This window comes from Emys orbicularis, chromosome 3 (genome assembly GCF_028017835.1).
Source record: "Emys orbicularis isolate rEmyOrb1 chromosome 3, rEmyOrb1.hap1, whole genome shotgun sequence".
Classification (NCBI taxonomy): domain Eukaryota; kingdom Metazoa; phylum Chordata; order Testudines; family Emydidae; genus Emys; species Emys orbicularis.
Window position 1 is genome coordinate 105,747,294 of NC_088685.1, and position 26,127 is coordinate 105,773,420.

General features: G+C 40.8%; 1 protein-coding gene across 2 annotated transcripts in view; it reads right to left on the minus strand.

The window, feature by feature from the left end:
- The window catches only part of HBS1L (HBS1 like translational GTPase), a 106,305-nt gene extending 94,186 nt beyond the window's left edge, over positions 1 to 12,119 (minus strand). For both annotated transcript variants that reach the window (XM_065402173.1, XM_065402174.1), the window contains exons 1-3: positions 12,006 to 12,119; positions 6,676 to 6,741; positions 4,610 to 4,747 (exon numbers count right to left, since the gene is read on the minus strand). In XM_065402173.1, coding sequence (XP_065258245.1) covers positions 4,610 to 4,747; positions 6,676 to 6,741; positions 12,006 to 12,048 — 247 coding nt within the window. In that variant the 5' untranslated portion in view covers positions 12,049 to 12,119. The remainder of the gene's footprint in view (positions 1 to 4,609; positions 4,748 to 6,675; positions 6,742 to 12,005) is intronic.
- Between the last annotated feature and the right edge of the window lie 14,008 nt (positions 12,120 to 26,127).

Below are 26,127 nucleotides of genomic sequence, written 5' to 3' on the forward strand. Positions count from 1 at the left end.
ATGTTTCCAATCCTTTAATCATTCTCACAGCTCTTCCTGAATTGTGGACACTAAAACAGGACACAGTGTTCCAGCAGCGACCACACCAGCGCCTAATATAGAGATAAAATAACCTGTTTACTCCTACTCGAGGTTCCCCTTTATGCATCCAAGAATCACATAAGCTCTTTTTGCCACAGCATCCCAATGGGAGCTCGTGTTCAGCTGATTATGCACTATGACTCCCAAACCTTTTTCATAGTCACTACTTCCCAGGATAGAGTCCCCCATTCTGTAATATAACCTCCATTCTTGTTCCTAATTGTATACGTTTACATTTAGCCATACTAAAACATTTTGTTTTCCTGCACCCAGTTTTCCAAACGAACCAAATCGCTCTTAATCAGTGACCTGTCCTCTTCATCACTTACCACTCCCCCAATCTGTGTCTCTTCTGCAAATTTTATCAGTGATGCTGATAGGTTTTCTCCCAGGTCATGGATATAAATGTTAATTAGCTCAGGGCCAAGAACTGATGCTGGAAACACACATGCTTGATGAAAACTACATTTTGAGACCTAACAGTTGGCCAGTTTTTAAACCATTTAAAGTACAAGACTTTAATTTTATAAGAGACTCAAGATGGGTGAGGTAATATCTTTTATTGCACCAACTTCTGTTCATTAAAGAGGCAAGCTTTTGAGCTCCACAGAGCTCTTCTTCAGGTTTAATCCAGACAGTTGGTCCAATAAGAGATATTACCTCATCCACCTTGTGGGTTTCATATCCTGTGACCAACATGGCTACAACAACACAGCAAACAACAAAAGTTAATTTTATATCGTTCTAATTTTTTTTTAAATCAAAATGTTGTGTGGTACCAAGTCAAACACCTTACAGAAGTCTAAGTATATTACACTAACACTATTACCTTTATCAATCAAACTTGTTATCTTATCCAAAAAACATATCAGGTTATTTTGACAGGATCTATTTTCCATAAACCCATGGTGATTGGCATTAATTACATTACCCCCTTTTAATTCTTTATTAATCAAGTCCCATATCATTTGCTCCATTATCTTGCCCAGGATTGGTGTCAGGCTGCCAGACCTATAAATTACCCAGGTCATCCCGTTTACCTTTTTTTAAATATTGGGACAACATTAGATTTCTTCCAGTCTTCTGGAACTTCCCCACTGTTCCAAAACTTACTGAAAAGCAACATTAACAGTCCTGTGACCTCCTCAGCCAGCTCTTTTGGAACTCTTGGGTGCAAGTTATCTGGCCTTGCTGATTTAAAAATATCTAACTTTAGCTTTTGTTTAACATCCTCCTGAGATACTAGTAGAATGGGAAGAATGTTATCGCCATATGATCAAACTATATCTCCCCCACCCACCCACCAAATACAGAACAGAAATATTTACGGAACACTTCTGCCTTTACTGCATTATTATTGATAATTCTACCATTTCCATCTAATGATGGATCAATACCAATGTCAGGAGTCTTTTTGTTCCTAACATTTTTAAAAAACAACTTCTTAGTGTCCTTAACTCTGCTGGCCACAAATTTCTCCATGTGTCCCTTAGCTTCCCTTATTATTCTACAATTTCTAACTTCCAATTTATATTCATCACTATGTAATTAATGCCAATATATATTAAAAATTTAAAAATTATTTATAGCTCCCTTCACTTCCCCTCTAAACAAGGTCTGTTTTACAACCTTCTTCCTCTATTGTGGCTTTTGGGGCATCTAGTAAGGTGTTCTTAAATTATTCCAAATTCTCATTCACATTTTTCTGATTAAATTCTTCCAACTAGCTGACCTGGCTCATAATTGGTTTCAGCTTTGTGAAATTTGCCCTATTAAAGCACCAAGTATATATATTACTGGTCTGGACTTTATTCAGCTTGCACATTATAAACGTGATCAAGTGACGATCAACCGTACTCACTCATACAGTCTCTTATACAAGTGCCAAATGGCATTACTCATGCAACGTCAGAGTCACAGTTTTCAACAAGGTTTGTGCAACCAGCGCACTGTTCCCCTTAAGTGGAAATGTACAGAGGCTCTCAAAAAAGATGATACAGTATTCAGAGCAAAGTTAACTTGGATAGGTTCTACATGCTGACTATTTTATGGTATACATTTAACAAACTACATATTTAAACAAGAAAACTAACAATGATACATGTAGTATAAGCAATGTGGCTAATTTAACAATAGTGTAGAAACCTTATCTTCCCCATAGTTAGTTAGTGCTAACAAAGTACAGGAGAAGGTAATGATGGGCGTCTTTCACAGACCACCAAATCAAACCAGAGAACAGGATGAATTACTCCTTAAACTCCTCCTCTGAAACGTGTGGAAAGAAAACTCTTATGGGAAATATATGCTGGAAGTCTCATGCAGATAGTAATTAAATATCATTAAAGTTTCTCAAACTTATTTAAGATGGTTTTCTAACACAAAGTATTGCACCCATGTAAGAACTATTTTGGACCTCATTATGGTGAATAAAGCTGAATTAATCACTGGACTCAGAGTTTCTGGTTGACTAGTGATCACTTATCATGCCCTGATTATATTACGGGCAAAAAGAGGATGATTCCAACCAGTAAAATATATACTTGGTACTTCAAAAGTGCTAATTTCCCAAAGCAGAGGACAATTATGAGCAAAATTGATTGGGAGGAAAATTCAGAAAGAAAAATGTCAATAAAAATTATGACCAAAAAGTTACAATTCTACTATCAAAAGAGAGGACAACTTTGGCTAAAACCTGGTTTACAGCCAAAGTGGAGGCAGTAATTAGAAATGAAAAAGCAATTTATAACACATGGGAAATAGATAGCAATCGATAAAAATTAGAAGATAAAAGTGCCGAAAATTGATATGGGAAGCTGAAGGCACCAGGGAAAAAATATATGCTTGGCAGGACTGTGGACAATAAAAGGTGGAGGTTTTATTTTTTTTGTTTTGTTTTAAGTATGTAAGCAACCTAAGTAATCCTAATAATAGAATAAGCCCATTACTAGATACAGATGGCAAAATTGTTAATTAGGATGCAGAAAAAGCAGGGCGTTCAATAAATCTTTCTGGTCTGCATTTGAAGGAAAAAAGGAAAAAAAAAAAAAAAGCAGGATAATGAATTCAAAACACATGAGGATGATGAAGTACCTTCCAGTCCCTTAGTAACCAAGGAGGGCATTAAACATTATTTACCAAGGATAAACATATTTAAATCAGGAGGCCCAGATGACTTGCACTTGGAAGACCTCTGGCCTGCTGATGTTAATTTTTAATATATCCTGTAATACAGAATAAATTCCAAAAGACTGGAAGAGTACTAATGTTGTGCCATTATTCAAAAAAGGGCAAATGAGATAACCTGGACAATGGCCCACTTAGACTGACATAAATCCCAGGCAAAGTAATGAAAAGCTGATACAAGATTCAATTAATAACGAATTAAAGGATAGAAATATAGTTAATGCCAGTAAACATGGCATTAGAGAAAAAAGGTCAAAAAATCTGATTTCATTCTTTGATGAAATTACAAGTTTGGTTGATAAAGGTAACTATGAAGATAGATGTAATATACTTACACTTTTGTATGGCATTTAACTTCATACCGCACGATTCCAATTAAAAAATTAGCACTATACAATATCAATAGAGCACACATAAAATGGATTAAAAACCGGCTGACAGATCTCAAAAAGTTTACAACAGGGAATTATCACTGAATGGGAATATTTCTAAAGGGGTTCCATAGGAATCGGTACTAGACTTTAGTCCACATTTTCATCAGTGATCTGGAAGTAAATATAAAAACACTACTGACAAAACTTGCCTGTGACCACAAAGATTGGCAGAGTAGTAAATAATGACCAGGACAAGGCAGTCACACAGAAAGATCTGTGTCTCTTGGTAAACTGGAGCCATTCAAACAAAATGCATTTTAATACAGCAAAATGCAAAAGTTATACAGTCAGGAAACAAGGAATTCAGGCCATATCTAAAAAATTGGTGGGGTGTCTGTATTCTAGAAATCAATGACTCTCAAAAGGATATAGGGGTCATAGTGGCCAAGCAACTCAACAGGAGTTTCCAGTGCAAAGCTGTGGCTAGAAGGACAAATGCAATCCTTAGATAAACAGCGGAGTTGTAAGGAAGAGTGGGGAGGCGATTTTAACTCTGTATGACACTGGTGAGACCAATATTGGAATATTGTACCCAGTTCTGGTGTCCACAAAAAAGAAGTAGCAGTGACTTGATTATAATATACAAGTACCTTCACAAGGAGAAAATACAGGGTACACTAAAGGACTCTTTAATCTAGCGGAGAAAGGCATAACAAGATTCAATAGCTAGAAACTGAAGCCTTCTAGAGATTATTTTTAAATGTATTATTAGATATGACCAATCCTTAGAATTCATGGGTGTTCTACTATTTGGCCCCAAAATGGTGGGCAGTTTGATAAAGTCAGTGAGTTAGTAATAAAAGTCGGTTACCAATAAAAGATAATTCAATATAAGAGGATTTCAATAAAGGTCTTTAAATCACAGAAGAATTAAAACAAGATTGAACTGATTAACTGTTCTTAACAATTACCTTGATCAACTCCAGTTAGCTGGTGATTGGATGTAATATTCTTGGCAGGTTCTTCTGCATCTTCATAGCCATACTCTTCTTCTAATCGCTCAGCAAATGCTGAGGGTTTGTCACGTCTTGAGTAAATAAACTGAGCAGCTACAACAACCAGGAGCAGAATATTAAAAATAGTTTCCCCTTCAAACAAGTATCCCATTGTTTGAATACAAAATCTAGCTAAAGAAAATATGTACTGATGGTAGCCTGCATTAATTAATTTGGAAAAAATAATCTCATTTTGTAATTATTAGCCTAGAGGACTGCACTGGGCAAAGGAGAGTCCATACTTAAATACTGCGGATGGCCCCCTTCCACCAAAAGAGAGACCCCATGCAGAAGTCAATATCCATGTACCTTTAAATATAATGAACAATTCTACCCAGTTCAGTATTCTGTAACAAAAAAAAAAAATCAAGTTTATGAAGACTTTCAAAGGCAACAAAAAAAAAAAAATTCTAGACCAAGAGTTCTCAAATATTTTTACTTAGGACTCAACTTATAACTTCATGACCCCAAATCTCAAGAAGTTTGCACTGTTTCAGCTTTAAAAAAAAAAAAAGTGCATTAGCCATAATTAGTTTGTTTTAAAGTCCAGTGTGGTGTAGGGTTAAAGTAGCATTTACTAGTTTTTATCTATTCATAACAAAGTTTATTCAATTAATTCAGCCCATTTTTCTGTTCTTGAACTTTAATTTTTACAAATACAGGCCATGAATCAAAGTACTTTAGCACATGTTTAAAATTTAAACACATGCATAAATCTCACCCCTAATAAGCAAAGCACCTAAATCATATGCTTAAATACTTTGCTGAATCCAGGCCCTAGTCATAATTCATAATTTTTCAAAGTTTATGTGAAGAAATTTCAGACTGGGAGTTGTCTGTGAACATTCACTACAACTATTTGCTATATTTTATTTATGGTGTGTGAGCAGGCTCTTGAGACATTTGGTTTTGTTTCTACTTTGTCACTGGATGGCTAAAGCTTTTTAAATGAGAAAAGCAAGCCTTGTCCACATACAAATATTCTAGCTTCCATGCAAAAACAAGAGTTCAGTGACTCCGCAAACATCGGTGTAATAATAAATAATAATAATTTGCACAAATGTTCACAAGTAGCAAAAACACACACCCTACAGATATGGTCAAAGAAAACAGCTATTCATTATTTGACCAAGTGGTCACATACACCATTATGTAATATTCGCACAACTCCAACTTTTATACTGAACACATACAAATTTGATAATTTCATCTTTTAAGAAGTTATAGTCTTATCAAATGTTTCTTAAATGCACATCACCCAATGTTTTATATTCAATCATCTTAGTTGCTGCAACTATTTGCAAAGCTATCTTTCTAGATGTAACCAGCATCAGGCACTTTTAAATAAAAGCTTACTGTTAAAAGATTTTGTAGGGTGCACACAAGCCCCAGCACAGCTATGCAACCCACTTGTTTAAAAACAGAATACATCTAGAGTGTCTTTTCATTTGTTTGTTTGTTTACAAGGTGAGATGACCTCACTCCTTACAAAAAGGACAAAAAAAACAAACCACCAGCAAAGTTTAAAACTGAACACAAAGTAATTTAATTTTAAATAGGGGAACATGACGAAAAATATTGTAAATACATATCTATGTCTGCAACTGCTTACTATAGAATAAAGAGTAACCAGAGTGACAAATGACCATATTTTTAAGGTTATTTAGTTGCCTAAACAAGCAGATGTGTGTCTACTGGGATTTTCAGAGGTGCCTGGGACCCTAATTCCAACTGATTTCAATAATGCAGCTAAATACTTTTAAAAATCTGGCCCACATACATTTATTCCCAGAATAAAGCTATGTTTTTGCAACTGCTGCTCCAATCACATTCCAAATATAGCACTACTCTGCCCGCCTTGCCTTGGTTGACTTCTCAGCTCTTTTACCCATCAGAAAATCCCAATCTTCTCTATAATTTATCATCTATATTTGTCCAAATTTCTCCAAATGAGACTTGCATAGACAAACATTTGAACTAACCTGTTGAAGGGGAAATACAACAATCATCTTCTACTGATTGGCCATAAAGATCATCATCTTCAAAATCTAAGAGGCAGAAACAGTAAGAATTAATCTGCATATAATTTATTTTTTAAATATTTAACAAGTATGGAGTGTTTAAAAGCAATTTCTTAAATATTTTTAAAAACCCTCTCCCCGATTATATCATAATTATTCCATTTCAATATTTCAAAGGTACATCAATAAAAATTGTCTTTTTAATCAGCTATAAGTAAGAATAGTAATATATGTATTGTTAATATTCAATAGACTATGTATAGGACAGTGAAAAAAATTCAAGAACCCTCTAATTCCTTTTCTGTCCCCCTCTAACATGGAACCTAAGCAAATCATGGGACTGTCTGTATATGAATATATATGAAATAAAACAATAATCAGCATCTTTCCTACTAGAATATTTAACTTCAAGGATAAATTTATAAAACCACATACCCAAAGTACTTTCATGTGCATTGAGTATTCACACACGCAGAATGGTTTAGTATAAGGTACTACAACAGAACACACGTACACAAAAGAAAATGTAACTACAACTGTACTTCTATTACTGTACTATATTATGTAACAGGGACTGGCAACCTTTGGCCCGCCAGAGTAAGCCCCCTGGCGGGCCGGGCTGGTTTGTTTATCTGCCATGTCCACAGGTTCGGCCGATCATGGCTCCCACTGGCCGCGGTTCACCACTCCAGGCCAACAGGCACTGCAGGAAGCGGCGGCCAGCACATCCCTCGTCCCGCGCCGCTTCCCGCAGCCCCCAATGGCCTGGAGCGGCGCACCGCAGCCAGTGGGAGCCACGATCGGCCGAACCTGCGGACGCGGCAGGTAAACAACCACACACACACCCCCCAACATGGTGCCAGACGCTTCCGGAAGCGGCGCAGGGCCTAGGCAGGCAGGGAGCCTGCCTTAGCGGCGTGGCGCCGCTGCCACCCCAGAGCCGCTCCAGGTAAGTGGTGCTGGGTTTGAGCCCACATCCCAACCCCCTGCCCTGAGCCCCCTTCCACACTCCAACCCCCTGCCCTGAGCCCCCTGCCGCACCCCACACCCCTCCTACATCCCAACCCCTTGCCCTGAGCCCCCTCCGACAGTCCGCACCCCTCCTCCACCCCAACCCCTTGCCCTGAGCCCCTTCCTGCACACTGCACCCCCTCCCACACCCTGCATTCCCTCCCACACCCCAACCCCTTGCCCCAGCCCTACATTCATGGCCCTGCATACAATTTCCCCACCCAGATATGGCCCTCAGGCCAAAAAGTTTGCCCACCCCTGCCTTATGTTGTGGTCTGTTCTCTCTCTCCCCTTCTCCCACTCTCATTTAAAAAAACCAACAAAAAAAACAATCAGTTCTGCATTTTTTAAAATGTATCGTCTCCTCATATTACAGTTATTCCAAGAATAAGACCTTTGCTGGCTTTTAGAGAAGGAATAGAAAACGTTTAGCACAGAGTAAGTGTCCTTCCAGCAATGTGATTGCTCATGTTTTTTGTAGGTTTTCCTTCTATTTCCTTTTAAATATGAATTACAATGTCATTAAGTAATAACCATATCCTCAGTTGAATAAACTCTTTGGCCTTCTTGGGAAGAAGCATGATCTATTTTGAAGGAATGAGCATAATATTGAGAGCCAAAATGTCCTGGCTCTTTCAATGACTGTTCCATCTCTTGCCTCACTTCTCCATCTATAAAATAGGAAAATACTATAAGAGTACTGAGAAGATTAACATAACAGCTGTATGGACATGTAAAGCTATGTAAGGGTAATATTAATTATTTCTAATAAATAAGTCTAAGTTTATTCAGATCAGGATATGGCTCTCAGAGCTCATTAAAAGGAAGCAAATTATGGAAAAGGCAAACTTATTTTCAAGGCTTAGTATTTACAAATACATAATAAACATAATTATAAAGAACAAAATATATACTAAAATATTGTTTAAAAGATGATAGTGCACACTCAACAATTTAAAATATTTATATAATTTGTTTTAAAAAGTCATGAAGAATGAAGTAGCTATAATGCTAACAAAACTATGCACACTCCTTAATAACAGCTTCTACACCAAAGCAAATGTTGTACCCTTCCCTACAAAAGGGACTCAGATCCAACTGGGGAATTAAAAGCTTATTGCTCGGACTACTTGATGTGACATGGACAAATCAGCTTCTGTAAAGAATAATCATACCTCTATGAGAATTCTTTGGGTATGTTAATAAGCCAGTGGATAATGGAGAACAGGTCGTCACAATTATTTGGACTTTCATTAACCATTTGACAAAGTTCCTCATAAGCAGCTGCTAAAGAAACTAAGTAGCAGCCATAGGGTGAAAAATAAAGTACGGTCATGGATTAGAAACTGGTTAACCTGGGGCGGGGTGAGGTCATTTTTCAACATGATCAAAAAACAGTGAGTGAAGTGTCCCCGGTTCCACACTAGGACTGGTGTTTATTAATATATTTCCTATTAATCTGGAAAGGGGGCTGAATGGTGATGTGGGAAATTTTGCAGATGAAACAAAATTACTGAATTAGCCAAGAGGTGAGCAAATCACGATGAAATTCAAACAAAATGAACAAATACACACTGGTAAGTGCAATTCCAGTGTTGACAAATGCAAGGTAACACACATTGGAAATAATAAGGTGTCAATACCAAGAGAGGGAAAATTGCCTCATTTTCCCTGTCTTGGTATTGACACTGCCTCATCAATTATTTGAAGTGGACCACATCCACTCTGACTGAACTGGACTTGTCAACACTGGTTCTCCACTTGCAAGGTAATTCCCTCTTCATGTGCCAGTATATTTAGGCCTGTATCTGTAATTTTCACTCCATGCATCTGAAGAAGTGGGTTTTTTTACCCACAAAAGCTTATGCCCAAATAAATCTGTTAGTCTTTAAGGTGCCACCAGACTCCAACAAGACAGATGGACCACTAGTTTGATCTCACGGTAATTCTTGTGTTCCTATCCCCAAACCAGCAACAGGTATGTCTAATTTTACATAAATATATCATCTAAACCAAAATTGCATTACAACACAAAAAACAACATTGATCTTCTCTTTGGACATTAACTACCAGATTTATTCATAAATAAGTGTGGCAATTACTACTATATTCATTTTTACCCATTTGAAAATAGCTCCCTCTCCTTTTGTATTTAAGATTTCTAATTTTTGAAAAGTAAAGGAAGAACAGCAGAATTATTAAAAATAAAGCTGACCCCCAAGCACTCATACTGCATCAAGTGAGCACAAGAATAGTTTGATTTTGCACTGGGAAGGAGATGGATTTTCTTCTTCTGTTTTCCCCTAAAATTTCCCAGTTTTTTCACATTCAATGCAGCTTTAGCAGAGGCAGCAATGATGGGAAAGCTAGTGTAGAGAAAGGGCTAATGCCTTCCTGTGATTTAGCCATGGAGTCGTTCAGATATGTACTAGTACTCAACCATGGCTACTCCTGGTAGAACTGAACCAGCAGCAAATTTTAGGACAGAAATACAGTAAATATACATATTAGATGTATAAATGGTCTTTCCTGTCCCTAATTTCCATGACGAATAATCTTCACTACTGGAATGCAAAAGATTTGATATGGCCAGTCTTGCAATAGAAGTGATTTTTTTTTTATTTACCTAGACAAAAATAGAAAATTTCATCATCTATCCAAAAAGTAAACTCACAGCAAAACCCAACTATGGTACAGGTAGCATGCCCCCATAATGTATGTCTCTGTGTGTGTGTATATGTACGTATGTGTACGCATGTATACATACACACACCCAAAACTAACAAATTTGGATACAACACAATTTGTAGACCAAATTTCTTATGTACATAACAAAATGTTCATTATATGCATATAGCAATTAAAGACTGCAATCCAGCAAACACTTACTCAAGTAACTTTAGATGTGTGAGTAGCGTAGTCTCAATTAAAAGGATTACTCACGTGTAAAGATATCCATGTGTGTTTGCAGGATTGGGACCCAAGTGTTTAATAGGAAAACTGAAAACCACTTAAAGGCAGGGACATTTGTAGAGTTTAGCCCCATTGCAGACTAGGTGAAACTGAGTTAATCTCCAAGGGGTGAAACAATCAAGCAGAGAAATCTCCAAGCAAATCTTAAGATTTGTCTATATTAGGTTAATTCGCACCAGTGATGCAAACTCCTAATGTAGATGCACTGATTGATGTAGTGTCACTTACACTGGTGTAGTTTACTCAAATAAGCTATAAACGCCACTAGTGACTGCATGACCTGAAACTCTTATTTTCATAATATAGTTTAAGGGTGAACAGATACAAATTAGACCTGAATTGCTGCAGGGAGCTAGAGATCCTGGTAAAAAGAAGTGCAAAATCATTATTTAAAGTCATTGATATAGTTACACAGGTATATGAGCACCTAATATAAATTGCAGTGTAGGTAAATGAGATAGTATATCAAAGAAAGCTGCACTAACGCAGGTGTTCGTAAGAATATAGTTATATGAAGGCAAACTTAAAATATACAGAGCCTTAAATACTCCCATCTTAAGACAAGTTGTCTGGAAACCAGCTGCTTTATTACATGCCCTGCAAATTCCCTCTTCAGGGATCTGCATGTCCTCCCCCAGAGATTAGGGACATCACCCAAACCTAAAACACAGAGGAAGGCAACTGACACCTCCTTGATGTTTCAAGTGGTTGTGATGTCATAAATTGTTCCGGGAGACACACTGAACACTCAGTGCACAGTGAGGTTAGGTGAAAATAAGCTGTCTTAAGTTAGCACTATCCACGTGAAACGTTGTCAGTTTCAAACAGAGCTGAAAGTTGTAAGGTACTACACCCGACTCTGTCTTCCCCTGCCAATTTCTGTGCTTTTAAAATGCGTTTCTACTTTTTAAATATTTGTCTCTCCCATGCCATGCTGTGAAAGTCCCACACAGCGATGGAAACGGGTGAACTGGTTTCCACAAGGGAGAGAATTAAACTGAGATCACTCGAACTGCTGTCAAATGCGCTCCCTAAACAAACCCTGAAAGTTAGAGTGAAAATTGCCCCCTCCAACTCCTACTCCCCTGAGGCCTAGCACCCACACATCCCATACACGCCACTCCTGTTCCCGGGGGCCTAGCCCCGTCCACGGCCTGGCGTACACACAGCATCCCCCTTCCCTCCCCCCAGGCCGCCTGGGAGACGTGTTCATGCCGCTGGCGCTTCCTGCCGCCAGGACCGACCGGGGGGGAGGGGCTGGTTACTGGTAGGGACCGGAGATGTGAAAGGCGGAGACTTCTCGCTACCTTCGTCGTAGTTATAGCCTCGGACGTTCCTGTGCCGGGCCATGGCGGCGGCGACGTCGCTCACACTCGTTGGCGGCCGCAGCCTTAGGCCGCCATCTTGGTCTCCGCCTGGCCTCGCCCAATCGCTGTGCGCAGGCGCCAAACAGCCTCCTCCCGCTCGTTTTGTCTGCGCAGGCGCAGCCCCTCGCCGACTGCCCAGCCGAAGGAGCTGCTCTGAGTGCGAGTTTTCCCCTGCCCCGCCCCCTCCGGCCCGTGCAGCCTGACCCCGCCCAACGCGGCCCGCCTGACAGCACAGCCCAGTCAGTGCTCCGCCGCCAGCCCCGCCCCCGACACGTGCACACCCTGCCAAACCCGACTTACATCAGCCGCCGCCATCCGCTGCGAGCGACCGCTCCAGAGCCCGTCGCCCCCGCACCCCTCTCAGATCCTCTCGTGCTCCCTGCGCACCCCCCCCCCGCCAGTCACTCCATCCACGGCCCTGCCTACCCTGACTGCGCTGTACCCCACCTGTACCCAACCACCCCATCCCTGCCCTACCCCCCACACAGACCAGGCCATCCCCAATCCCATGTACCGGCCACGCTGTCCCTTCCACACACACTGCACCCTGCCCATCTCCCCGGGTATACCGGCCCCCCTAGAACTGCCCAAGCTGTGCCACTGCCCTGACACACAGATCATCAGTCCCAGGGGCAGCAGGTTTGTATAATTTTTAGTGGTGCCCAGAACGGGTCCAAGTCCTGCTCGCCCCCCCTCCCTCCCCTCACTTGCCTAAGGCTCTGGGAGGGCATTTTGGTGTGGGAGGGGTGCAAGCTCTGGGAGGGTGTTTGGGTGCTGGGTGTGGGCTCTGGGCTGGGGCAGGGGGGTTGGAAGGAGGAGGGTACGGGGGGGCTTGGGGTGCAGGCTTTGGTTGGGAGTTTGGGTGCGGGAGGGGAGCTGGCTCTGGGAGGGAGTTTGGGTGTGGGACTGGGGCTGCTCAGCTTGGAAAAGAGACTAAGGGGGAATATGATAGCGGTCTATAAAATCATGAATGGTTTGGAGAACATATGGTTTCAGTCTGGACCTTTACTGATGCATATCAAAATGCTCTAGACCAGTGTTTCTCAACAACTGGTGCGTGGACCAGCGCCAGTCCCCGAGATCTCCCTGACACAGTTTAGGAATGCAGTAAGCCAGTCCCTGGTATCAAAACGGTTGAGAAACACTGCTCTAGATGACTAGGTCTTTTCAAATGTTAAAATCTGTGATAAATATTAAACACACTAAAGTAACAACATCTTTTCTATTTCATATAACACTTCTGTTAAACTTGTTCATCATATTTTTAACACAAATCTCATTAGTCTCTTACCAATTCATCATTTTATCACACTTCCTTGAATTTTGGTACCACTTTTACTGGCTTATTTATCACTTTTTTGATTACCCCTAATTTCCGGGGACAAAAACCACATATACTTTATTTGATAACCAAATATAACACTGTTTTCAAGACTTAGGAAGTTTTATTTAAAGTGAATAACTTAAATAATGGCACTAGAAAATATAAACATAACTACTCTCCGGTGCAGGAGAATCTACATAGTATGATCCTTACATGCCAATAACATGAAGCTTCCCTGAAGCAATAATTTTAATGGTAAAGCAGATGTAATCTTTAAAAAGAACCTGTAGCCTAAAATATTTCTTAGTTTAATGTGTAATTATCACTTAGCAGATAGTTTGAAAAGAAGACCTGACAACAGTACATTCCAAGGACAATAGCATGCAGAAGTATTATTATTTTTGTATTGCAGTAGGGCTCAGGAGGGCCCCATTTTTGTTCTATTTGGACAGCACCTAGCACAATGGGGTCTTGGTCTATGGTGAGGGCTCCTAGACACCACTGTAATACAAATAATAATAATAAATGTGCCATAGTCCTTCCCTAGGTACTGTTCACTCTGAGCCCGATATAAATATTTGGAGATGATGCCCAGCTAATGAACTGTTCAAGAACCATGTGACAGTGTCATATTTTCAAAGCTATATTTAAAGCTCAGCTAGTGGTATTCTTTTAAAGTGAATGTAATGCTCATGAAAGGGTTTGCCTACATTTGAAATGCTACAGTGGCTAAGCTGCGGTGCTGCAACTGCACCACTGTAGTGCTTCAGTGTAGACACTATCTATGCCTACAGGAGGGGTTCTTTCATCAACCTAGGACTGTCTACACCGGGGTTAGATCAGCTTAACTACATTGTTCAGGAATGTACATTTGTCACATCAGTGAGCAACGTAGCAGGGTCGACCTAACTTTTTAGTGTAGACCAGGCCAAAGGTACAAGACTAATAGCAAAGAACAAATTAAAACTTCTATCTAGCCACAGATCATGTGCAATATGATAGCAACAGTTCAAGCACTGTCACAGTATCCTGCCAATCTGCCTCCAACATCTTTAACCTGGAGATAGCACCTCTTGAGGTGAACAGGTTCATTCTCTATGATCATTCAGACCCTAGTCCCTTCACTGAAACTGCCTTGAACTGATATTTCTTATGTAAGGACCTGTGCACTAGGAACTGAATTGAGATCACCAATGTATTTCTCAGAGGCCATCAAACAGCCAGCAGATAGTAATGATTTTTGGTTATTATCAATTTGCTGATCTGAACTGTTGACCTAGAGGTATCCATAATACATCAGTAATCATCTGTCATCCAGCTTCCTGTGTTAGTACATTTAAAAAAGTAAATGATCATTTAATGAAATATTTCATACTAATTTACGCAGCTTATGTGATAAAGCTTCTGGATAGTGGTTTTTTTTGTTTTTTTAAAGTGTATTTTTCTTTTTTACTGTTTTTGACAAGTAAAATGTCTTCTTAGGATCTCACAACAAATTTTCAAAAGAACCTCTTTTCTACTCATCTTGTATAATTCTCAGTCCCCAAAAGGTTCACAACAAGATTACTCAGTAAGTCGACTGTGTTTAAATGTCTAACAAGGCCTTCAGTTTTCTGAACAGAAACAAAGGTATGAAAAATTGTACAGGCTACCTTCTCCTACCTGCTGTAGTGGAAAAACAGTCCCCACTCTTTCACAGGTTACTCAACCCTGTAACTGTCTAAAAAGCTTTAAGTATCAAGCACTCAGTACAAAGATTGTGCTTAAACACTCCTTTTAAAACCACAAGTAAACAGGGCATGGTTTGGAGAAAACTAATTCCAGATGGCTTACTGCACTGTAATGTGTCACTTTCGGGTTAAGTTTTAAAATATAGTGTCAATGTCACTAACTATGTATCTAACTGATAAATGATCTAAACTTCTCAAAAGATCTGTACCCATTAAATACATGAATATCTTTATTTAAAAGGACACTATCTAGCTCAGAAACTGGCTAGGAGACAAACAGAGTGGGAATAAATCATTTTGCAACACAATAAAAGGTTTACAGTGGGCATCACAAGTTTGCATATTGTGATCAGTGTTCTTGTATTCATGATCTGGAAAATGGGGTGAGCTACAGAGTAACAAAAGTTTCATATAATACAAAATTATTTAGGTTAGTCAAGACAAGAGACTATTTGAGGAACTTCAGAGGGACCTAACTAAACTGTATGAATGGGCAACAAGATGGTAAATGAAATTTAGTGTTGACAAATGCAAAGTAGTGCATATTTGGATGAAATAACTGTAACTATTTGTACACCTTACAAGGTTCTAAATTAACTGTAGCAACTCAGGAAAAAGACTTGGGCATCATTGTGGGCCTGCTGCAGGGCTGGTACACCCCATCACACTTTGGGGAGGGGCATTATAGCCCCTTGGCTGAGTCCAAATGACCACCCTTAGCTTCAGGGAAGTATGGCCTAATGGCCAGAGTCAATAAGGCATCTCTCCTTGGCGGGGCCTCGTGGCAAGATTCAATATGGCTGCCCTCCTCGGCAGGGCTGCATGGCCTAGTGGCCAAGGGAAGAAGTGGGCCGCCACCAGGGATGGGTGGCATCTGGGGTAGGGGGACCCCGGTCCTCCCTACTCCACCAGATCCCAACCCAGGGCCTTGATAGCAGTGAATGGATTCGCCAGTAGGTCAGCAGGGAGCTGTCTGAAACACGCTGCCTTCGTCCCGGTTTCACAACCGGATCAATGTCTAGTTCCCCTGGGTTACTTCCTATGCTGCTTTCCAGTGTTGCTGTCCACAGGTCTCCTGGCCCTCTGGGATCATCGGCTTGAGAACCTCTCAATGACTCCATCCCCTCTTGGGTTTCTGCAGGTAGTCGGGTATCTGCCTGGGTCTCAGCACACTTGGCCTCTGCGGTCTGGGGCTCCAGCAGTTCCTAGGAGTGAGCCTGCAGTGTGCGTCCTCCCTCTTCAGCGGCCAGCTCCAACTGAGCTGGGCTGCTCCCTTTTATACTGAGGGTCCAGTTGGAGTATGCCCAGCAATGGTGGGAGTGTATGGCTTCCTCTGCCCACAATATGGGGTTAACCCCTTTTTGTCCAGTGCAGAGCTGGTACACCCCATCACAGGGCCATTCAGTGAAGCCCTCTGCTCAATGTACATCAGCAGCTAAAAAGCAAACAATATTTTAGAATGCATGAGTAATCGGACAGAAAATTATATGGAAATACTGTAATGTTATCATGTAAATCAATGGTATTCCCTCTCATAGAACAGTGTGTTCAGTTCTAATAACCCCTAAAAGAATATCACAGAAATAAAGGAGGTTCAGAAATGGATAAAAATTATTAGGGGCATGGAAAATCTCTTATATGAAGAGACATTGAAAAAATTGGGATTTACCTTACAGAGGAAATGAAAAAGACGGGACATGATAAAAGTATACAATAACGAGCGGCATACAGAAGATAGATCCGAAATTTCCATAACTTTTTTTCTTTTAGTAAAACGAGAGAATTCAATGAAACTGAAAGGTGAAAATTTTTTAAATGATAAAAGGAATCATTTTTCATGCAACACAGAGTTAGGTTGTGAAACTCATTCTGACTGAGGCCAACAATTTAGCAGGATTCAAATATGGATTAGACATTTATATGGGTAACAAAAATATTTAGAGTTATAACAGTAAATATTTTAAAACATGTATACAAGAGTTTTGTATACAAGAGTGATGTAAACCTTCAGGGTTCAGGACACAAGCCAACTTCTAACTATTAGGACAACTGAAAAGTTGCATTAATTAGAGTCATGGATATTGAGGTAGCATTAATACAAGTTGTCTTAAATGACTCTTATTCTTAAACATGTCATGCACATGTGTGTTCCAGTACAAATTATAACAACTCATGTACAATATATATTAACAGCACTCTGTTGTATAAAATTCTGTGTGTTGTTGCAGCATTAAAACACATATAGTTAATGGGCTCTGACTATAACAGCATAACTATTAGTACATCTGTGCAGTGGCATGCATATGGCATGATGTGTCTCTGGACAATAGAGACCTAATCCTGCTCCCACTAAAGTTAGTGGGAGTTTTTCCGTTGACTTCAGTAGAAGGACTGAACGTAGGGTTACTGGCAAATATCCTTTTAGAAGCATTGCACAAGTGTTCATAGGTTAGAAGCACTGCAGGATGCACACAAGTTACAAAATCCGCCTCATCTGGATGCAGCCATTGATTCTATTAGCCACATAAAAACATCTCACTACCAAACTTCTTGACGGAACACTTAGCATTAAAAATTTGTTGACATACGTACCCCCATGGCAGGGGGGTGTACAATTATAGTTGCTTGTTGGGAGAGTAGCTTGTTAAACTGGGGTGTATTTAGCTGGTAATTTTTTTTTATTTTTTTTTCTGTGTTCTGAACGTTACAATTTCTATGAATTTGCTGTTGGCAAATTGAGCAAAACCAGCATGTTACCAAGGAAACCCATACAGTGCTCTCTTGTGGGGAGTTTACTCTTGTTCTTTGTTGTTTTTCTTGTTATGTTATTCTAAATACAAGTTGTCAGAGTAAAAAATATGGTTGTTCTTTGTATGGAAAACATAAGAAAAAACCATCAGCAGTTCATGGAATACACACAACCTGTTATATGAGTAAAAGTTGTTGGCCTGGAACAACCATCATTGTGATTGTGTGTTGCTGCATGCAAGTTTTTCTCCATTTACATTACCTTGCATATGTGAGCTCAGGATGAAGCCTATGGAATTGTGGGACATTTATGGCTGAAAAATGTACATGATGTATATAATGTAGTTGATTATTTTATTTTTAAGTGTGACATGGAGCATCACAATTGCCATGAGGCATGTGGCCACATTCAAACTGATAACATTATACTTTGGTTTGTGACTAAAATCTTTGAGGTTGCTACAGGAGAATCTTGAGTTCAATGTGGTGTCTTTTTCTCTGTTCCCCCAGCTCCCTCTTTTACTGTAGCCCTTGAAAAATTGCATTGCCATTTCATCATGGAATCACAGGCACTTTGAGAGTTTATTTATTTCCCTTCTTCATGTTCAACTAGCTTAATTTTATATTAAGACCAGATGCTAGACCCAAATTTCCAGTTTTGGAGCACAAAGCAGTGGAACCAGCAGAGAATGGAAACTTGGCCCTGCACCAATAATCTTGTACAAGAATATCCTTTCAGCTTAGTTTTTGTCACTGGATCTGATAACCAGGAACTACTCAACAAGATGTCAATGTACTATCTAATTTGCTTCACATGTCTAAAGTGTAAAATTCTATCACCCATTACTAGAACAAATGTCCTATCTTCCAGAGACTAATCTTCTATGGCAGATGCACTTTCTCAAATGTATAAATCTACTTGAAAACCAATCTGATAACATTTCATGCCTGCACAATGATGATTCACTTATATCAATGTACTTGTCATTCAGACCTTTAAAAAATAATAATAATACCATGGGGCTGGGTGGGTGCTGAAAATATGCAAGGTCTTGATAATGGGTAAACATTAGCCACAAAGTGTAAAGGAGATACATGAATAAAAAAAGTTCTAGTCAAAATTTCCTAATGCATTCTTAGCCTTTATAACACAAAGAGAAGTATGCATTCTTTTGTTGCCACAAAAACTGCCTTGTCTAGCTGTACTTCCATTACTTTGTAGATATCTATTCATCTTTCCTATTTTCATATTCCCATAATTTATAACAACAAATAATGAACTAGACATTACAAATGCATATTTTTTATTTTGGTGCTAGGAGTTAATAGGTTCATCTGCCGCAATTGCATGTTGTGCTTCCAAATTAATGCCACCTTCCTAAAAGTCTACTAGTGTTAGTTATTAAGGTATATCTGACTCTAGACTAATTGTATAAACACTGTGAAAAACAACATTAATCTAAAAATTATAATTTGCTATATTTGATTTCTTTGTAGATTGCAGAAGTGCTGAATTAGATTCTTACATGAATAGCATCACTTTTCTCATGCTTGTATTCAGAGGAATAATTCATTGAGAAAGGTACAAATAATAAATTGTGGTGCAAGTTGAAATTTTTTCAGAATTCAAGTTGTTCTCCCCAAAATATGTACACAATAGGAAAGAAACAGGATACACATCCATCCCTTCCCTTACCATACACAAAATAGCAATTTCCCACCAAAATTCAAGTTGTATATGTATTCTGTGTTGATCATTGCTGCAGAGATCTTCCTTCATGGCTAGCAGCATTTAAATTCAACTCTCAAGACCTGCTAGCAACAACTACAATATGCTTAAACACAATTGGGGCTAGTACCGTTCTGTTCCCAGAGTGGATAGGGCCTTAAGAGCAATAAAGTCCCTCTTTGCTCTGTATTTTCTGATTATTCAGGAAGTAAGTTTACTCTCTTTCTACAATCTTGCCAGATCAAGATTTTAAACCAACATATTTTTTTGATTGGGAGATACTGATACTGAAGTCTGAAATGTTGTATATAGTTAGTCAAACTAAAGCTGGTAGTAGGAGAGTCAGGGGACAATACAGTACTCTCTAGTACAATGTTTAATAATTGAGTCGACTGTAGCAGGAATGGATTTATGCAATAAGAATAATTTAGTTGACAATTAGAGATAAGAACTATCGGGCAAATTCATCCTTGAAGTAACTTCAGTGTGAGGTCTCATCAGGGTTGAATATAGCCCCATACTTTTAAATTTTAGTAGCTACTACCCAGTTAGGTCCTGCTCCAGCAAAGTACTTAAAGTAGATGTCTAAGTAGATACTTAAGTACTTTGCTGGATTTGGAACCTTAATATTGAGACTACAATTTATGGTCATGACAGGATGCCCCTCTGGTATATTGGTTGCCTCATTTTCAGTGTTCAAAGAAAGGTTAGAGTCACTGGAAATTTAACAAGGAACAGGATCAACATATACCACATAGTTTGCAAAATGAATACCAGAAGGTTTGTAACATATTTCTGCATTTTTACATCAATCATGCTCATGTGAAAAACTGCATTTTTATTCACAGTAATTATCTTAGGAGTTGTCTACCAACATGCTCCAACAAGGAGATTTTGGTCTTCTCTTTTCACAGTAGTTCACATGGGGTCTGATCCAAAGCTCACTGAAGTCAACAGAAATAATTTTGTTGATTTCAGTGGGCTTTGGATCCAATCAATGTTGACTATTAAACTAACAGCATTTAATAAAGGGATGGAATTTTACAATGTAATTTATGTGCTCTAAATAATTAGTAGAACATAATTACAAAAATATACTATAAACTGAAGAGGAGTTAAATGTTATAAAGAAATACTCTTCTACTGCTAGAAGAGTCATGGAGTTAGTCTGTAAGATAGGGTGGCAAAGATGATGCCAGAAGTGGCAAATTCTCATCTGTGATCTCAGTGGATGTTATCTACAAAAACACACAGTCATTTAAATCAAAAGTGAAATAAGGAAACATAATAGCAAAGGACTGTATTGCTTGTGAACAATTTCCCTCATTTTAGAAGAAAGGAATGAGGCTTGCCAGTAATTGAAAGCAGACTTAACATGTTATCTTTGATTGTACACCATGGAAGAGGTGAAGTTACTTACCTTGTAAAGGAATTGGACTTCTTTGAGATGTTTGTCCCTATCAGTGCTCCACTTCAGGTGCAGATGTGCACTATGCACTTTTGATTGGGACTTTTGGTATCAGTGCCCATTAGGTGCACATATGCACCGTAGCTATCTTCATGACCAGTACCAAAGATATGTAGGGCACCGTCGGATGAATCTGCCCTCAGTTCCTTCTCTATCTGAAAGTTCTGCAAAACTAGACTCCAAAGCAGAGAGTAAGGAGGGAGGTTAGTGGAGCACCCATAAGGACAAACATCTTGAAGAACTGCTATCTTCCATGGTTCTCTCCTGTGAAGATCTACTGGGTGAGCTGGCTGTGGAGGTCAACAGGGCATTGTGTACACTGGAAGACTCACTGTACAGGGGGAACTGAGGCAGATCAAAGGGAGCACTCCACCATGGGAGGCTTAAGATTCATCTCCCTATTTTTTCTAGACCTCTTCTTAAATCCCGAACAGATTTTATACATAGATGGGATGTGGGTATCCTCTAAGCAGCAGATACAGTGAGAGACACCATCACTAACTGGGATAGAATCCCAGCAAGTGAGAAAACCTTTAAATCCTGTGGATGTATGCATAACCTGAGGATAAAACCCCTCAAAAGGGGAGAGACATCTCCTAGGGGGGTGGAGGGGAAGAGAGGGAAGATCTCACAAAGAAATCCCCTCATACAAAACTAAAGCTACAATAACTAAAGATAAGGCCTAAAACAACAAATGTAAGAGTTAAGCTATTCCCTAAGGGGAATGAATCTAGCTAGAAATGAGCACTGCAACACACTCCATCCATCTCAGGCCTAGGCAGTTGAGAAGGAACTGAGGGCAATATGTCCACCACTGCCCTATATATCCTTGGTACGGAGCGGGAGGATAGCTAGGGTGCATGTGCAGACCGAAAAGGCACTGCTGATCAAAGGCGCACGGGCATACGCACAGCTGAAGTGGAGCACCCATAGACACATTACTCGAAGGAGAATGATCACCTATCAAAGAAAAAAGGAAACAATTGTTGTCCAAATGACTTGATCTTTTAAACACTGTATTTTAATAATTTTAAAGGTAACTGTTTTCAAAAAAGAGGGAAGAAGGATAGAGGGAAGTGGCATCCCAAATATAAATATAGTTACACATAAATCTATCTGTGATCTAATACCTAGAGAATATTCATATGTTAAGGCCCTAATTCCAATCTGACAGCAATTTTACACTTGATTTAAATGAATTACTTCTGATTTAAACCAACATGACTTAGATCAGAATCAGACCCTAAATAATGATGTAATGGTATTTATTGTCAAAGCTGCCAAGTAGCCTTGGAGTTTGGGCTCAAGCAATAATTTATTTTCCTTTAAAGAAAGAAATGAGTAGATGTAGACCCAGTGGATCTGCTGCTCTTCTACCTTTCACCATGTGAAGATGTAATCTGTGCTGTATCCAAGTCATCCTTGGTGTTTCAGGGAACCAGAATGGTCCCCAGCACATATGAGAGCAGCCTTAAGGGTGTTCTAATTTATGCCTGGTTGCCAATAGCTCCAAAGCACCATGCCTGCCAGCAGCTGGGGATTGCCAATGTGTAGAGAAACCCTTTCCCTGACACATCAGCTGGCAAAACAAAAGGAGCATTCAAAGGGATTATTCCACCATCTGATAGAGCTGGCATTACAGTTGTTCTGTGCTACTGGAGTGGCACAAAGCAGCCGTAGTGGGATCTGGCCTACTTTGTATAGCTGTTTTATCCTCATTGGTATTTACTTACAACTTGTCAATTTTTGAATAAGAATATCAGAAAGCAAAAACAAGCTGCAGTTTACAATTCACTGACCCAGATCTTCAGGAAACATCTCTTTATCAGTCTCCAGTAGCTGGTCAAATGATGGTATTTATTTATTTATTGTATAATTATTCAATTTAAAATCAAAGTCACTCTGGATCAAGTGGCCCCAGTATGAATCAAAACCACCACCAAGCTGATGCTGGCACGTCTTTTATGATCCAGTTATTAATTAGCTAGTATAGTTTAACATGTTATGTTTTGACAACGGGTGACATGAACTGCCTGTCAGGTGTGGCCATGTGGTATTAATTTCCTAAATTCTTCACTTAAGCACCTGCTAATGCAGTGCTAGGCTGAGATAGTCTGCACTGGTTGTTAGCCATTTCCAGTGAAAGATTTTTATCTGTATCAAATATACCATAGTAATAAATGTAAATATTTCACACTGTGTGCCTGATTCTCCCTGCACTCATCCCAGTTTTAAATTAGTATATTTCTACTGCTGTTCTTATATTAACTGGAATTCCCCTTAAAGGGGACAAAAGCCATTCACTATGTGTTCCAGTGAAGAGGATTCTACTGTATTTTGCCTCCACAAATTGATTATAATGGTGGCCAATTCTTTACAATACCTTATGGGTGATCAAGGTTCAATGTCCACATTCCAGTCTCACCGGCATGGTGGCCTCATCTTTATTTTGAAATTGACATGGGGAAAAGATTAAACAAATTATAGTGATGGGTAGTGTGATAACTATCTACACAAGAAGTGTGAGAAGAATATACACTAAGAAGGAGAATAATAATTGAGGGAGGTCTAAAGCAGGGGTTCTCAAACTGGGGATCAGGACCCAGACACCTCAGGGGGTTGTGAGGTTAGTACCTCGGGGGTCGTGAGCTGTCAACCTCCACCCCAAACCCTGCTTGCCTCCAGCATTTATAATGGTGTTAAATATATTTAAAAGTGTTTAATTTATTAGGGGGGGTTGCACTCATAGGCTTGCTGTGTGAAAGGAGTTGCCAGTAAAAAAGTTTGAGACCCACTGGTCTAAAGGGATGTGCAAGACTGGGAGAAGGCACAAAGGTTTGATGGGCTGGAGCTGCATAAGTCTTAATCCACGCATGCCAATGAATAGACTGTTAGTCACTTAATTACCCTACGCCTCTGCTTTGAGTATTAAACTTCTCTTGTAAAATGTTATATACCAGTAACTAACAGTACAATATAGATACATAGGGTTAAACCCTTGATCTCTACATCAGCAATGTTGAGGGGAAAGTTGCACTGTTTTAGCTAGTAAATGGATGAAAGTGTTGCTTCAGTGTAACACATTTTATACATATGAGAAAGCTTAAACTGACAATCTGTTCAAGGTACAAGCACATGTGATTATTTATAGTCTAAGCCGACTGCATACTTAACACACTTAATTCTGTGAACAGTAAATACTCTGCTAGGTTAAGAAAGTGTTTGTTTGTAAGCATTGCCACATGGCACAGAGTATTTACTGAGGCCTGATCTACATCTAAAATGTAGGTCCACCTAGCTACTTCACTCAAGGCTGTAAAAAATGTCATGCCCTGAGCACCATAGTTAGTTGGATCTAACCTCCAGTGTAGACGTGGGGAAATCACCGGAAGGATTCTTCTAGCTACTGCCTCTCAGAGAGGTGAATTACCTGCAGTGCTGCAGCTGTACTGCTGAAGTGACTGTAGGGTAGACATACCCTGAGAGGGATAAGGCAACTTCTCCTCCAAGGAATAGAAATGTACAGGATTTGTGGTCTTGTTGTTTTAGGATCTGATCCAAAGCCCACTGAAGTCACTGTAAAAGTTCACACTGAATTTGATGGGCTTTGGATCAGGCACTTAAGTGACTGCTATTTACTGTGCTGGACCAATGCAGCATTTACTGTGGGAGACAGGAAAGAAGCACTTGAAGAAGGACTTTCACATTGGCAAAGGTTCTTCTTCTTCGAGTGCTTGTTCACGTCCATTCCACATTAGGTGTACGCGCGCCGCGTGCACGAACGTCGGAAACTTTTTCCCTCAGCGGCTCCCGTCGGGCCCGCAGGGTCTCCCTTCCCGCCAGAGCGGCGCCCCGCCCCAGCGTATATATACCCCTGCTGGCCCGACCCTCCCTCAGTTCCTTCTTACCGCCCGTGGCGACGTTGGAACAGCTCTTCTCTCAACTCGAGAGTGTCCCTTAGCATAGTCATTAGCAGTAGTTATCAGTTCTTTGTTTAGTAAGTGTCAGAGTTAAGTAGTTATTTAGTTGTTACAAAGACCAACCAAACTCTTGGTGATAGGGGTTTGGTCAACCCCGGCACCGGCCCTGGGCGGCGGGGCATGCCGCACGCCCAAGGCTTCAAGGCTTGTGCCACGTGCCGCAGGCCCATGCCAGTGAGCGACCCGCACGAGTCGTGTCTCCGTTGCCTGGGGGAAGCTCGCCAGAAGGAGCGCTGTAAGATTTGTAAGGCTTTCAAGCCCAGGACTCAAAAAGAGAGAGACTTTCGCCTGAAACAGCTCCTCATGGAGATGGCGTTACAGCCCTCCGCTCCCACGGCACCGTCGGCTTCGGTGCGAAGTGCCCCGGCATCGGTCCGCGACCCGACGCAAGCGGTGCAGACTAAACCTGCGGTGCCGCCTCGGCGAGATCACGCCCGGCACCGGTCTGCTTCGCCGGCCAAGCCCAAGAGCCAGCCCAAGGCCCGGGGTCGCTCCCCGCACAAGAAGGCGGCACCTACGAAGACCGCTAGTGCGCCCAAGGCCGTGCCGGCCCCGGCACAGGTCCCGGTACCAGTGGCTCCGGCGCCAAAAGGACCTCATTGAATTGTCCTCCGTCAGCACACTCCGCGCCAAAGACATTCCGCCGAGACTGCCTTCCAAGGGCAAGCCGGCGATGATGCGCCCATCGCGGTCGCCATCTCAGCACCGCTCCCGGCGCCGGTCCCGGTCGAGCTCCGCCTCAGTGGACTCCCGGCTTCCCGCCGCGCAACGGGCCTCCACGCAGATGGGCCCCGGCGCGAGCGAGGCACCGTCCCAGCAACCCGGCCCGAGCAGGCACCGGGGCGCTTCGACGGTGAGGACCCCAAGACCGTCCTCCCGCAGCCATTCCCGGTCCCGCGGTCAACGGTACCGTTCCAGATCCAGATCGGTACGGCGCTACTCACGGTCCCAGTCCCGACGGCACCGCTCCCCGACGCCGGACCGGCACCGCTCCACGGCACCGCCGTGGCCCTCCAGGTCACCGTCGCTTGCGTCGGAAGAGAGCTCGGGGATGTCGAGATACGATCGCAGAGGGCATGCCGC